Consider the following 15248-nt stretch of genomic DNA (forward strand, 5'->3'; position numbering starts at 1 on the left):
AAGAAGGTGCTACTCTAAAACGACATCTTGATAGTTGTACTCAAATTAAGTGAACCCATTTTAAGTTGCAATTCTGCTATAGTCTGACCAATATCTTCATGCTTAATTTGAGTACAACTATCAAGATGTCGTTTTAGAGTAGAAGTGTCATATCGCTTACCTCCAGCTTTAAACACCTTCTTGCATCCTTTACACTCGGAACGTTCTACTCCATCCTTATCTGAACCGAGCTTTCTGAAAAAATTCCAAGCATCGGATGTTTCTGGTCTGGCCCTTTTCGAACTAGGTTCATCAACTTCGACCGGAGCAGCCTCAGAACCAGTTCCAGCAGTAACAAGGTTACTCACAGTTTCAGAATTCATATTTTTTAAAAATGTTACTCACAGTTTCAGAATTCATATTTTCTAAAATAAAAACAAACTTAAATTGTTTATATGAATCTGAAATTAAACAAGTATCAACAATTCTGATTTAATCAAAACTCAACCATTAGCAAACAACACAAAAAGTAGCAAACAATTTCTAAATATGCATCAGATTTAATCAAATATCAACCATTATCAACCATTATCAAAACTCAACCATTATCAAACAACACAAAAAACAGCAAACAATATATGAATCTGAAATTAGATTTATTATCAACCATTATCAAACAACACAAAAAACAGCAAACAATATATGAATCTGCATCAGATTTAATCAAATATCAACCATTATCAACCATAATCAAAACTCAACCATTAGCAAACACAAAAAACAGCAAACAATTTCTAAATCTACATCAGATTTAATCAAATATCAACCATTATCAATCATTATCAAAACTCATCCATTATCAAATAACACAAAACATAACAAACAAATCTAAATCTCTGATCTCAAACCCTAAGCCAGAAAACTAACATACCAGAGGAGGCGAGGACCAGGACAGGGGAGGCAAGGAGCAGCGGCGATGAAGACAGACAAGGAGACCCAGAGAGCGAGAGGACCGAAACGAGTATACTCAGAGGCGCCAGAGAGCGAAAGGACAGGACCTAGGAGCCCAAGACCGAGACCAGCAGCGACGACGGCTAGACGGAGCAGCAGCGGTGATTCTAACCCAGGAGGACCGAAGAGCGACGGTGACTGCGACTCTGCGAGCGTGAGGGGTGAAGTCGACGGAAGTGTGATCTTGAAGGGTGTGAGTGAGACTGACTATGGTCTATCGTCTATGGGTGGAGAGTGGAGGGGACCGAGGGAGTGACTACTAACGAGTGAGTGACCGAGTGATAGACTGAGAGTGACGGTGAGGATTGAGGAAGGTCAAATCTGCAAGTGCAACTAGGGATTTAGGAATTAGGCGGGTAGGGTTTCATTGGGGAGTCGGGTCGGGTCGGGTCGGGGTTGTGGGTTAGTTGGAGTTTGATTGGTACAATAGTGAACTTTAGGGTACAATAGTGAACATTGTCCCTTACCTTTGAATCCCCGGTTTGTTTCAGCTTGTAAGCATGCTTTGTCACACTCTGCAAAAAAAGCATATGCTTGATGGTACGTTCCAGCAGTGCATCTATGCTACACTGTTAAATCATCACAAGAGACCAAGGGGAAAAATATTCAGTGTTGTTACATACAAAATCATTCATGAACCAAAATATTAGAGTTATAAAAGAGATATGCTGGAATCAAGTATATGAGCAAAAAGAAGTCAATACCTTTGCTCCATTTGGCACAATTTCCCATAACTCTTTACACGATCTTGAATCATTTGGCGATCCTTAGGTTATCATGACAGATATGGTCTTTGAAACCACAGCATCCAAGAGGTGGTCTGTGCCTGTCCCAGAAAATATGGCACTCTCTGATATTGCTTCACTTGCAGAGTAATAATCAGAGTTCATACCCTGCATATTCATACATGTTAGCTTTTTATCCATATTCTCTGTATTAGCTTCCGATCCAACAGCAAACAACTTATCTCAGTTTCCACTCAGAAGTTGGTTTTTGAAATCTGCTCCTAGAATATCAAACAGATCATCACCTGATGACGGTTGAGCACAAACTTGTTCTTGTTTAACATTCTTCACCATAGATTGACCAGTAACATGTTTATTAACACAATCTTGGACAAAATCAGGGCTTTGACCTCCGGTAGTCACAGGCTTTGAAGGTAAAGCATCATGAACATGCTTCACATCTACAGAGAGAAGCTTCTGATCAGAACCTTGTGGAGGCACAGTAAAGGAACCTGAGTGACTGAACAAATTAGACAGAGAAGAACCACCTGCTTCACTTGAACCATCACTTTTAACTCCAACCCCACCCCCTTGTGCTCCAGATAAATCACCAACGGACACATCTGGAGTTCTTAAACCAGAATCAGTAACAAGACTTGTCCTCAAAAGACTACTCACCCCACCATGTATTGGTATTCCAGCAAGTAATGAAGCACTGCTAGAACTTTGATTGTGATCAAGTATATGGCCTCCATCTGTCTTTAGTAGAGACATGTTTAATGTACTTGACGCATTTATACTAGGATTACTGTGACCTTGATTCCCACGGACTGACATCATTTGTTGCTCCATATATTTTAGATTGCAATCGCTTGGAACTGATTGACCGAAACTGGATAAGCCATTGAATGCAGATCTTGCATTATATGAAACAGAAGGCTGCTGTAGGCATGAACCTCTGCTTGAGGGTATCACTTCAGCCTCCACAACCCTATTCTCACTTTGGCCAGCAAAGTTTGTTTTAATCAATGTAGTAGCATTTGGTTGGCAATAACCATTTGATATCTGGCTCAGGTTATGAGTTTTGGGAGTCAATACTGAACCTTGGAAGTTATTCATTTCTCCCCTTATAGGAAAGTGTTTGAACAGTTGGCCTTGAAACATGAGATGGGTTACTTTGCTCATTTGAGCCATTAGATACTGATGGAACGCAATGTGAGGGAATTGCAGGTGGTTCGACAGAGACAGGCAAGCCACCTAGTGCTCTTCCAATGGAAGGATTTTCTGAATAATCTTCCGATAGAAGGGCACCGGGAATGCATCCAAGTTGCAAGATCAAGCTCTTCACATCATTTACAAACCCAATATTCTCCATTATCTATAGCAGTAGACATTGCTGAATTAATTGCAGAAGAACGTCGAAAGAGAATGTAAAGCATCAAAAACAATTACAATGGCGCATTCACACTAGATAAGAGGGCATTGCTAGCTTATTCAACTCATAACATGCAGCTTTCAAGAATGGCTATCCAAGATTTATGCAATCCATCATATTCATGTATCCTGAACTAATATGCTGAGTATGTGACATATACACATGTAAGCTAACAGAGGCTACTCACTCTTGATCGAAATATTATATTACAATGTGAGATACTCTGACCTAGCATGATAATTTTGGGGATATTGTATCACATTATATCTCTTCAGAACAACAAACATAAGAAAAGGACTTACTGGCAAGAAAGATCCAAGTTGAACAACCCCATGGGGAAGCACAGGAATCACTGCAACAGTTTGCATAGACAAGAAAACAAGGTATCATAATATAGCAACATGAACTCTACAAAAAAATGTGGAGCATAAAGAAGATCACAAACCTGCATTCCAGCTGAAAGTTGGTGATGCATCTCAGCATATACCTAAGAAGAGTGCACCAAAATAAGAAATCAAAACAAAACTCATGAATTACAGCCCTATATAATGCATATTACACAATTTCCAGAAACTAAATTAAATTGAGAGAGCATAAACAGGAGTGCAAGCTTAAAAATTATTGTTCACAACTTCAACTGAACCACAACATCTGCAATATACAGCAAAAACTAGTCAAGCATTTTTAGGAAGAGAAGATCAAATTACCTCAGGTGGATATGCATCTCTACTGAAATTGTTGAAAAGAATCCACTGATGGTTGCCAGTAAATGCAGCGCGTCCAATTATTCTGAGTTCACAACAAAATGAAGCACATGAGTCACTACAAATTTTCTCCTAGGATCCTGAATCCCCAATAAATATTCAAAGAATAGAGAGAACAGGAAAGCACCTACCCTTCACCTGTGATATTGACTGAATTATTCACTGTCATTTTGTTAATCAAAGAACAAACTCTATCCTCCTCTTGGATCCCCATCTGAGATGAGTGAGACTCAGAAGAAAACCAGCTTCCTTCTCCATTCCCAAAATTTGGTTGAGGGAAAGAACATGGCAATGGTTCATAATAACATTCTTCCCAGATCAATAGTCTGCCATATGAAACTACAATCAGTTAACTCAAAAAAGTAACTAAAATACTTTCATATGTTCAGTTATATGTACAAGGTTAAAAGCAATGATGCATCATAAGTTGCAAGGATGACAAAGATAGATCATATTTTGGCTCATTACCAAAGCAAGCTATTTTGCAGATTCGCTCTCAGAATCACAAACAGATCAAATACAGTATGTAGTGCGCCTCTGGCAAAATCTAGGGAAAATAAACTTCAATTTTCTTTTCTCTTTAACTAAGATTCTCAAGGACAAATCAGAAACAATCAAAGCACTAAGCTCCAAAATAGTAAGAATGAGTATAAAAGTGAACAGAATAAGAATAGAATCAAATACAAAGAAGCAGTAAATGTAATGAGTAATGACCAACAAAATGAGAGCCTAACATCTCAATAATATCTAGGAATCAAGGCAACCCCTAAAATGGAATATATTATCATAATTTCTTATGAGATCCACCCATATGATTAGGGAATATTGAACGAAAGAATTTTCAATGAATCAGCTAAATAATTTACTCTCAGGTTGCATTATCCAGGTTTTAGAAAGAAAACAAAAATCTCAAATTTATCATTAAGAGAAATAAAGGGCACACGCACAAATCAGCAGCATAAACTCGAAAGTAAAAGTAAGGGTGTAAAACACTATTAGCTTTTCTTAAAATTACTCATAAACCGAAGTAGCAGCCAAAAAATCATGCTTTGATGGATTTAGAAACCACAAAAAACAAACAAACAAAATAAAGCAAAATGATTTCACTTCTTTTTTGTTCTTTTCATTTCTCTGCAAAAATCAACCAGGTAGTTACTTTGAATTGTTGCATCCGATCTTCCAGAACACAGCATAAGACCACTGATTCCGACCGCACAGAGTCTTTAAAGCTTCTTTCAGCAAAAACCCCATCTTTCTTCCAACGGGGTATTCTCAAAACCACATAAAATTGGGTTATCTTTTGTCTCATATCTTTCTACCATGTTCATGTCTCATATATAACATAACCCATTTTCTAATCTATTTTCACAAAAATAATTTAGTGAAAATCTTATGAATGTTGGGATATTATTCTGGGCATAATCGTAAATATTTGCCAAAGTATGAACCAATCGAAACCAAAACTATAGTTGTCATATAATCCAACTGAATATCCAAAAAGTATGACTCGTTGAAATTCAATAGCAATTACAAAATTGAAGTAAACAAGACGAAGAGAGACACAAGCAATGAGGCTATCAAAATAAACGAATGTTCCAAAGGCCTAAAAGGCCTTGCCTCAACAACAGAAAAATAAAAAACTAACACTCTAATTTCGTACCCACCAAACAACAATCTTTCAATCCAAAAGCTTAAGCAGACGCAGCTGCTCCCTTCTTCCTTGGTTCAGCTTCAGTACCTACTTCAACAGAAACAACATTGCATTAATGAAATGAAAAACAATCAGGCAGAAGAGACCACAAGAACTGTCATGTACTTGAGTTGCTGGGGCCCAAATCGAACAACCGAAAGCAATTACTATTGTTATATAGATACATAGATAGACAGATAGATAGTGTTGATAGGCTGCTTGATGGAAATTGTAAGAGTACATATTATTAATGGAAATTGAAGTCAGAAAGTATGTTAATATCCATATTTCTTTTCTTTCCCCCTGGATTTCTAAAATTTGGTTGAGTTTGGTGAAAAAGCACTACTCTATGAATTAAATATTTTTTACCAGGGCTGAATCAATCATTTACAATTGGCAACCATATTTTTCTGTTATTAGAAATCAGAGAGCTGATTAATATACTCCACTTGAATATATAAAAAAAGGAAAGCATCCTTTATTTACATGACATCTCCAAAATCAATCCTAGAAAAACAGTTATGATGTAAGAAGTAAACCAAAGTCAATAATCATGATATATAAGCAGGATGCATGAATATGTTTAGATAAGAGCTTATTCAAAATAGATAAGAGTTTAACCAAAAAATAGAGAATTACAATAATACCTAAAAAATGATCTCAAATGATATGCATATCCACACGGCATCAGCTAACGATGCTATAACAATCATCATATGGAATATCACTAGGCATCAACATCTCGGTCACCTTTTGTTGCATAAAATTTGTTCTGGATAAGCCCAACACGGAAATGCATCCAGCACAGCCCAGGGGCACCCCAGCAGCTCATCCAGGGGCCCAAACAGTCAACCATAACAGTGGGAGGGGAATCTGACCAAAGCGGAAAAGATCCCCGACGAATGGCAAAATCTCTCACACAAGGGACCGTCATAATTCTCCCGAACCATGGGAAACAATGGCCGGATCATAATCTCTACTCGTATATGAAAAAGGGGAGACCTGAGCTCCTCCATGTATGTTGAACCCCCTATAAGATTTCATCTACTACCTCAAATACATCTTGCCTCTTGTTATCAGCTAAATTTTCGAAGAACAACAGGGATAAATTGGAGTCAGTATCCAACACGTTGGATTTTTTCTGGAGATTATACTCTGCCTCAATCAACATGTGATAAATTAACAACATTTAAGTATTCAAGGTTCTCATCATAAATTGGAATCCGTAATCCATAGGAAGCAAGGAGAGTAGACCTATGCTTAAATATTGATATACTATGATATACAAGTTGGCACTTCTATAATTCCCAGATAAATCTTTTCCAACTCCGCATAGATCTCAATTGATTGTTGATGAGTTACATCATCAACTGCAAAGACATGAAGCTTCTTATCTACCTCTATCCAACTCCATCCTGCAGGTTTTCTTATTCTCCTTCTTTGCATAAGGCTTCTGACTTCAGCCACTTTGTTCCATAAACCTTTTTTTGCATAGATTTGTGCTAGTGATAAATATGGTGCTGCATTACATGGTTCCATCTTAATGAGCTGATCCGCAGCCTCCCTTCCAAGCTCTACATCTCCATGAATCTTGCAAGAATTCAAGAAGGAACTCCAGATTACAGTATTTGGATCATAAGGCATTTCTACCATTAAATCTCTTGCCCTCCTAAGATTTCCATTTCTAGCATACAGATCAATCAAGCAAGCATATTGGTCTATATCAGGAGATAACTGGTAATCTATGCTCATTTTGTTGAAGTACTCCACCCCTTTGTGAAGAAATCCAGCGTGATTGCAAGCTGTTAAGATTGCTGTAAAGCACACATGATCAGGAATGAACTCTTTCTCCACCAGTAAATGATCAAAAAGCTCCAGAGCCTCCAAACCTCTACCGCAGTGAGCATAAGCCATGATCATAGATGTCCACAACACACTATTTTTGTTAGAAGCCTGGTCCAACACAGCTCGAGCCTCACCAATGTCACCGCCCTTTGAATACATATCAATCAAAGCACTGACCACGAACACATTCTGCTCTGAACCCATCTTAACAACAACAGAGTGCACTTGTCTTCCTTGAAGAAGTATTGCAATGCCACTGCAAGCATTTAATACAGAACATAAAGTGTGATCAGTAACACCCAAATTCCTCTGCCGCATTTCCACAAATAGTTTCAGCGCGTCATCATAGTACAAGTTTTGACAATAACCAGAGATCATTGAATTATACACAATACTATCCCTTTCATTACTTTCATCAAACACTAAAGCAGCATCATCAACACACTCCAATTTTGCATAACAATCAACCAATGAGCACAACACAAAATTCATGGCACAAAATCCTCGTTTCACAACATGTGCATGAAGAATTGAACATTTTTCAAGGCCGCCATTTTGCCTCACACAAGAACCGATAACACTGGCAAAGGTAAAAGAATTAGGCTTAATTTGGGTACCCAACATATCCTTGAACAACAAGAATGCATCTTTTCCTTGTCCATTTATTGAGAACCCTGAAATGAGTGAAGTCCAGGACACCTTATCGTGCACCTTCATGGATGTGAATACCTTCTTTGCCTCCAAAATGGAATCACATTTTGCATAGAAATCAACGAGTGCACTGCTAAGGAACAAATTATCCTCATACCCGGATCGAATGATATGAGCATGGATTTGTATACCTAGAGGCCAATTAAGGGTTTTTGCGCAAGAACTAAGTGTGGCACAAAGAACATGCTTCGTTGGTTTTGTTCCTAATGCTATTGCATTCATTGCATTTGATGACTCTGGTATGCAAGAGATTGTGAATCCATGAACACACTCCTGATCAAGGTTACGAGAATCAAACCGGTCAGTGAACCAGTTAAGTGACGGGTTTAAAGGTTCAATGATCTAACCATGGTTGAACAGTAATTGAACCAGTTTAATTAAGTATAAAATAAAATTATTTAAAATACAACCATATAAATTTCTAAATATCTAAATTAAATGTTTCAATAACAATAAAATTCAAAATTTGCCTCACTGCCATGGTGTTATGGAAGATATGGAATGCAAGGAACATGAAGATTTTCGAAGATAAAGAGGTCTCTCCACAAGAAATTGTTAGTGCTGCATCAAGACTGAAGGAAGAAAGGGAGGCAGAAAGGGAGATATGGGTAAAAATTGAAAATACAATCATAGCTAACATTGATTAAGAAACAGAATAGCCAACAAAATCAGCACCACAAATATTAACAAACAACAGCAGCAAACAACATCACAAAATCAAAATTATGAAGCAAAATAGAATTTTAAAATATAAAAATAAATTACATTATCAGAAACTTATTATTAATTAGGATAAAAGCAAATTCATGAAGCAAAATGCCAAAATCCAAGCAGAAAATAGGAGACCAGTGAAACTTACCAGGGACGAGGGAGAAGCGGCCGGAGAGGCGAGAGACGCCGGCGAAGATGCGAGCAGAGGCACTGGTGGCAACGACCCGGAGTAGCGATGCAGGAGGATAAATGGAGAACGGCGGCGGCGCAGTAGTGAACGGACTGAACGGAGTGGCGATGCAGAGAACGGATCAGTGACGCCGGCTGACTTGGAGAGCAATCTAATTATATATATTTAAATGACTGATATTAGTTATATTTTTAACAATTAATTAGTGGTAATTATAAATGATCAAAGAATGTACATAAAGGCAACATTTATCCAAATAAAATTAGATATTCTATAAAAAAGAATTAAGGAAAAAAGATGTAAGTGAAAAATTATTGAAGTATACATACAAAGCCGCCCAAGAAAATTAAGTGTCATAATTATTAGGAAAAGATTAATTTAATGAAAAAGGTAGCTTGGGGCAATTACTGGGATGCCAATAACCAACCAGATAAGATTAAGCACATTGGGCCAAATAAAAAAAATTGCAGTGGGGACAGGAAAAGAATAGAACAGAATATATATAGCAGCATATAATTATAAAATTGATATATAATAAAAGTAAAAATTGATATCCATGTTAGTTTTAGGCATCAAAACCTAAGAACAGCTAATAAGAGGTGGTCCATAACTCACATGGCTGGCCCACAAACATGGTGGTCGACTTGGGAAAGCACACTTGCACCTGTCGGTTCTGGCAACTCACAGGTAATTCATTCAGACCCTATCACTCCTTCCCTTAGCCTGAATTAGTCAGAGTTGCTTTGATTTTTTTTATTACGTTTGTCTGTCTGTTCTTGGCACAGAGATGCCATGTATGCATGCAATTTCATCAATTCAAGACAAAAATGGTAAGAGAACTGAGGAGTATTGCCATGAGTTGTTAACAATGGAGGCATACAAAAAGACATGTTGTTTCAATGTTAACCCGATGAAAGGACAAGATCTGTGGGAGAAAACATCCTCACCTGCCCCTATCCCACCCCAATCAAGCCAAAACCTGGGAGGCCTACCAAAAAGAGAAGAAAGGACAAGGGAGAGCAGCCAGTTGGGTCAAGCACCAAGATGAAGAGGAAGTACAACCTAATTAGGTGCATGTTTTGTGGTGAAGTTGGATACAACAAGAGAAGTTGTGCAAAGAAGAAAAAGGAGGATGCTGAGGAACAAGCTAGGCAAATGCAACTTTAGCTTGCCCTTGCTAAAGGGCATGCTCCCCCTACAGATGACCCAAACACCAACAATGAAGTTCAATCACATTCTCCCCCTCCTCTCCCAGTCCAGTCACAACCTGCTGTGGAAATCAACCAACCTGGAGGAACCCAACCAATGCAATATCCCCAAACCCCTGTTCAAGACATTCAGGTTAGTTAATTGTTGCTTTTTCTTCTGTCCAATTGCATTTATTTTATTTACTTGAAATTAATTGGTTTGCAACTGGCCTATGCAGGGTGCAAAGAGAGGCAGGCCACCCAAACTGCATGTCATAAAAAAAAGGCAAGATCGAATGCCTCCACCCAGTCACATGTGGCCATATCTGCTGAGACATTGAAAGGAACAACTTCCGCCACTGTAAAGAAGATGCAAACCTTCATGACATTCGTGCCTACTCCAGGCTTCAAGCGTCCAAGAAAGAAAGATTAATATGTTTAACTAGGAAATATATTTTGTATGTAGTTGCAAGTTTGCTTTTTGGGAACATGGCTCTGTAAACTGCTTCTGTGTTCAGGATCATTTAAGTTAGGCCTAGTATGTTTTTTTGGTTTAAGTGAACAATGTTGTCTGAACTTATGCTTTGCTATTTTAACTTCTGGATCCTTGATCACCCCTGTGGTGTGTCTACTAAGACAATATGATACCAGTATAATTATGATGTTTGTTATGGATTACAATGACTTTGTCTATTGTCATGTATGTTTCTATTTGGTGAATAGATACTTATAATAGTTCAAACATCACCATCATGTATTCTCAGTGAAACCCATCATGCCAAGTTTATGTTAAATTAAACACAATTAAACCATACTTTCATTCATAAGTAACATCATCATTACATATCAACTAATTCAATTTCTCTGATCTAACAACACCTCTAACACACAAGAACATAACACTTCATCTGTGGCTTTACTTGGAGATTAATGTGAATAACAGTGATACACACAAGACAGTAGCCACCACCACTGCAACTGACAGGAATATTATCAGCATCTTCATTGCTCTAACCTCACCCTCCAAGCTACCCAATCTCCATGACACATTCAGTCTCCATTCATCATAGTCCCCACCAACCTCTGCATCAGTTTCCGCCCCTGCTACATACCCATCTTCCTCAACCCACCTAAAGAAGTTGCAGTGACTTTCCTTCTGAATTTTTCTAAAAAAAAAAAAAAGAAAATCAATTTCAACTACCCAGCAGAATAGACAAAAAGGAATATGAAAAACAAGCTTCATATATCATAACCTAACTCACCGGGTATCTGACACAAGTGTGGAACAACCTATCCGGATTCTCTCTTGTGCCGGATTTCTTGATTGTCATCTTCAACCCACAAAAGCAAGTCTGGTCCTTCATCTTCCTCCTCCGTCGCATGGAAGAGTTCGACTCATGGCTACCGATAGACTGCGACGGCAGGTCACCACTTCGGCTTCCACTCATCATAGCAGCGACTCCTCAAACATACATCGCCATCTACTACGAGAATCACGCACATATATGCTTCAGATTGGGGGTTAGGGTTGTAACATTAGGACTAATTTGACCTAAATAATCAAACATATCTTATCAGCATTAACGGTTGCCATACTGGACCTCACCACGCTGGCACTTAACGTTTCACCTCAGCAAACGTTAGCCACGTCACCACCTGAGAGGACGGAAGGACAAACTCGATCAATGTGAGTAACTTTCGGGAACGACTTTGATTAATTTTATCTTTCGGAGACTAAAATGGAGATCGGGGTATCTTTCAAGGACGATTTTGACTATTAACTCTGTCTCTATTCCTCAAAACATGAAATTAAAAAAAAGGGAGCATTTTATATATAATTACTATTACTATATAGAAAGATAGAAAGGAAATACTTTCAATGCTTGCCTAGAATGTAATATAGCATGGTTTGGGACTTTGGTGCAAATTTAAAACCATCATGCGTTTCTGAGAATGAGAAGGAGAAAGATAAAATAAATATTTTAATTACAAAGTTGTCCTACTTTAGTTAAGATATTAATTCAGCCTGAATTAACTCAAACTAAAACTAAATATTCAATTAAAACATGCCACATCACAAAGAATAATTTACATGTTGATTTAAAAGAGATTGGATAGAACTCACCTATATATATGTTAAGCTCTATGAATTCATTTGGCGTCAACATATTTTACTTTGGAGTAATAGAGAACTAATGAGGAGAATCCATTCAGATGAATGATATTAACGAAAAAGAAGACCTGGCATACTTTTTATCTTTAAATAGTAGGAATTCATTAGAAAGTAGGAAGAGTTTTACATCCGGACTTCATGTCTACCAGATATTTATTCACCAACTTGCTAAGGCATTTATTTTGAAACAAATAAAAAATTAAACACTAATACTAATAAATTTAACGTATAACTGATATAAATAAGTATATCAGACTTTAGTTTATATAATTAAACGCATGCTCTGCATGTTTAACCGTTCAAACGAACACATCCAAAGCCTCCATCCACTTGCCAACGGTTTTTGTAGTCTAGCTCTGGATATTATTATTCCTTTTGCGGGTAGGATATCATCATTTAATATATTATTAAGATGTCGTTTTACATGCTTAATTTTACAATTGCTTGACACATATAAATTATAGAATCCACTCTTTCACTTTTCACCTTAAAGATAAGTTAAACACAAATTTTCTAGGCACTATAATATTAATAAGATCTAGTTAGTCCCAACATATCTATCCTAAGTTAGCTCATAAAAATATATTTTAAATCATATTTAGATAAATTTTTATCTACATTTTACACAAATTTATTAAATTTATTTTAGAATTTTTGAGTTAATACTGAAAATAATCTCTGAAATTTGACATTCAATTCAATTTGGTCTCCTAATTTCCAATCAACTTAATTTGTACTCTAAAACTTTAAGGTATGACTCAAGTTGGCCTTTCATCAATTTTCGTCACCAAAAAAATGATATGGCACGTTTAGTTGATATCTGACTCAATCTCTGACTAGTTCTGAAGCACACCTCTACATTTTAATCTCTTTCACTTTTAGTCTCTCACAAACAGCTGAAAGCTCATTACTCACCTCGAGACACCAACCACACCATCAGAGCTCACCTTAGCAGCTTAGCCCACCTCCATTCACCGTTAACGCACACTCACCGCTGTCATTACGCCTCTCGTCGGATCCTCCGTATCATGAGCTCTCATGTTGCCACTCTCCTTCGTCTGTGCTCGACTGCTTGCGTCTCATCGTGCCTCCGCCGAGGAGTGCTCAAGACTTCGAGCTGTGCTACTTAGTTTTTGCAATGTGTCGTCGTCGTCTGTCATCACTGCACCCAACCTAACGGTTCGTTTGCTCACAAAAATTGCCTCTGTCGTCCTTTATCTCTACTCACCTCAGCTGCTCGGGTCTCTCGCTGCACCTCCCTCTACCAGTGATGAGTGTTCGAGCTGTGCGTTATGCGTGGTTGTTATTGCTCGTCGTCTGTGGGTGTTGCTAGCTGCACTGCTCGATTATGCCGCTGCAACAACAATCAACAGGTAAGTTCTTTTCAGTTATTCTAATATTCTATATTAATTTTTAATAGTTGATTTATAGATGTTATTTCTGTTAATTTTATTGTTGACTGATTTATGAATCTGATTAGAATATAACAAAAAAAAAAAAGAGCATTCAAATGAAGATCTTTGGAGGTTCATACTAAAGATGAAGCTTGATTTAACATATTCAACAAGTTCAAGTAGATGAATCAAATAAATCATATTTTGTATAATCATTAGTCTAATATGCTCCAAAATTAGAGATATTTTATAAATGAGTTGGAAGAGGTGAGAGAGATAGTGCTAAAGTTGAAGCATGATTCCCGTAATCCAGCATTATTACGGGCGGGTCTCAATGTTGTAAAGAGTGCCATCATATTTGCATATAAATTGAATTCACAAATTGAAAAAGTAATAAATTAATTGAAGGAGAAGACAAGAGAAGAGAGTAACCTAATTGAAGACGACGATTTGAAGAAGCTTTGAAGCGTGCATGTCATTTTTTCGATGACAAAAATGGATTAAAAAACCAATTTGAGTCACATCTTAAAATTTTAATGTATAAATTGAGTCAATTAAAAATTAAAGAATCAAATTTAGTTAGAAGACAAATTTTAAAGACTATTTTAAATATAAACTCGATTTTTTTTATACAAATAGTATAAATAAAGAGTTTAATATATTTTAAAGTATGTTAGCTGTGTATAATCTTTAGAGAAGTGCTAGGGGACCAACAACTTTTGTGATTTGTAGTCATCAAATAGCCATCAATGATAATTTTAGTAGTGTGAGATTTGTGTGAAATTTTATCCAATAACTCACTTTTCTTTACTGGTTACATACTAGCCAAAATTTAATAAAATTACTGATCTCCTAGACTTTTTCTAATCTTTATATTGCAAAGAAGAAATACGCTAATCTGGAGTAAGAAAATCTTCAACTCAGTATTCTGATCCTGTAAATTTATGTTCACATTATCACATAGGTGATCCTAAACCGATCTCCATAACGAATAATATAACAAGAAATGCTTAAGCATGACTGCATTAGCCACCATATCTTATCGAAAACCCCGGGTTCAAATACATTGCAACATCAGCATGTGCCTTTCATTCTATGGTTGACTATTTCCTATTATTCAATTCTTTTATTCTTTCATTTATATTTATAATATAATATAATATATAGTCATCTGACCAAGAAGAAAGATGTGCATCGCAGGATGAGTAGATATGCTCTCTTATGAGGTTCCAATAGTGAGTACTATATGAAATGTGTCTACACTTACACTTGTTCGCTAAAATGCACATCCTATTTATTAATACTAAATACAATTTTGACATAACAAAAGAAATTATACATGTTAGAATACATATATACAATGGGAGCCACTTATATAAAGACGTGTAAAATATATTTTTTTAAAATATTTTTTTAATAATTTAAATTTAATC

The 15248-nt window shown here is 36.8% G+C and overlaps 1 protein-coding gene across 7 annotated transcripts; it reads right to left on the reverse strand.

The window, feature by feature from the left end:
* On the reverse strand, positions 2399-9205 carry LOC107636312 (transcription factor LHW-like). 7 transcript variants are annotated; one of them, XM_021104025.1, is made up of 6 exons: positions 5071-5224; positions 4046-4240; positions 3858-3939; positions 3596-3637; positions 3453-3512; positions 2399-3093 (listed from the first exon to the last, which is right to left on the reverse strand). In XM_021104025.1, the coding sequence occupies exons 1-6, from the start codon at positions 5163-5165 to the stop codon at positions 2827-2829; spliced, it is 741 nt and encodes a 246-aa protein (XP_020959684.1). In that variant the 5' UTR covers positions 5166-5224; the 3' UTR covers positions 2399-2826. The 7 variants fall into 7 exon arrangements, with proteins under 7 accessions (XP_020959684.1, XP_020959673.1, XP_020959653.1 ...); XM_021104014.1 differs by lacking the exons at positions 2399-3093; positions 3453-3512; positions 3596-3637; positions 3858-3939; positions 5071-5224 and adding exons at positions 5579-5655; positions 6355-8433; positions 8639-8721; positions 9020-9205 and having other exon boundaries at positions 4147-4240; XM_021103994.1 differs by lacking the exons at positions 2399-3093; positions 3453-3512; positions 3596-3637; positions 3858-3939; positions 5071-5224 and adding exons at positions 5579-5652; positions 6252-8433; positions 8639-8721; positions 9020-9205 and having other exon boundaries at positions 4147-4240.

This window comes from Arachis ipaensis, chromosome B01 (assembly GCF_000816755.2).
Source record: "Arachis ipaensis cultivar K30076 chromosome B01, Araip1.1, whole genome shotgun sequence".
NCBI lineage: Eukaryota > Viridiplantae > Streptophyta > Magnoliopsida > Fabales > Fabaceae > Arachis > Arachis ipaensis.

Coding starts and splice junctions, on each gene's coding strand:
- LOC107636312 (XM_021104014.1), bottom strand. CDS start 8,674: ATGTTCCTTGCATTCCATATCTTCCATAACACCATG. Junction 8,434..8,638: donor ATATCTTCCATAACACCATG/GCAGTGAGGCAA, acceptor AACCTTGATCAG/GAGTGTGTTCATGGATTCAC.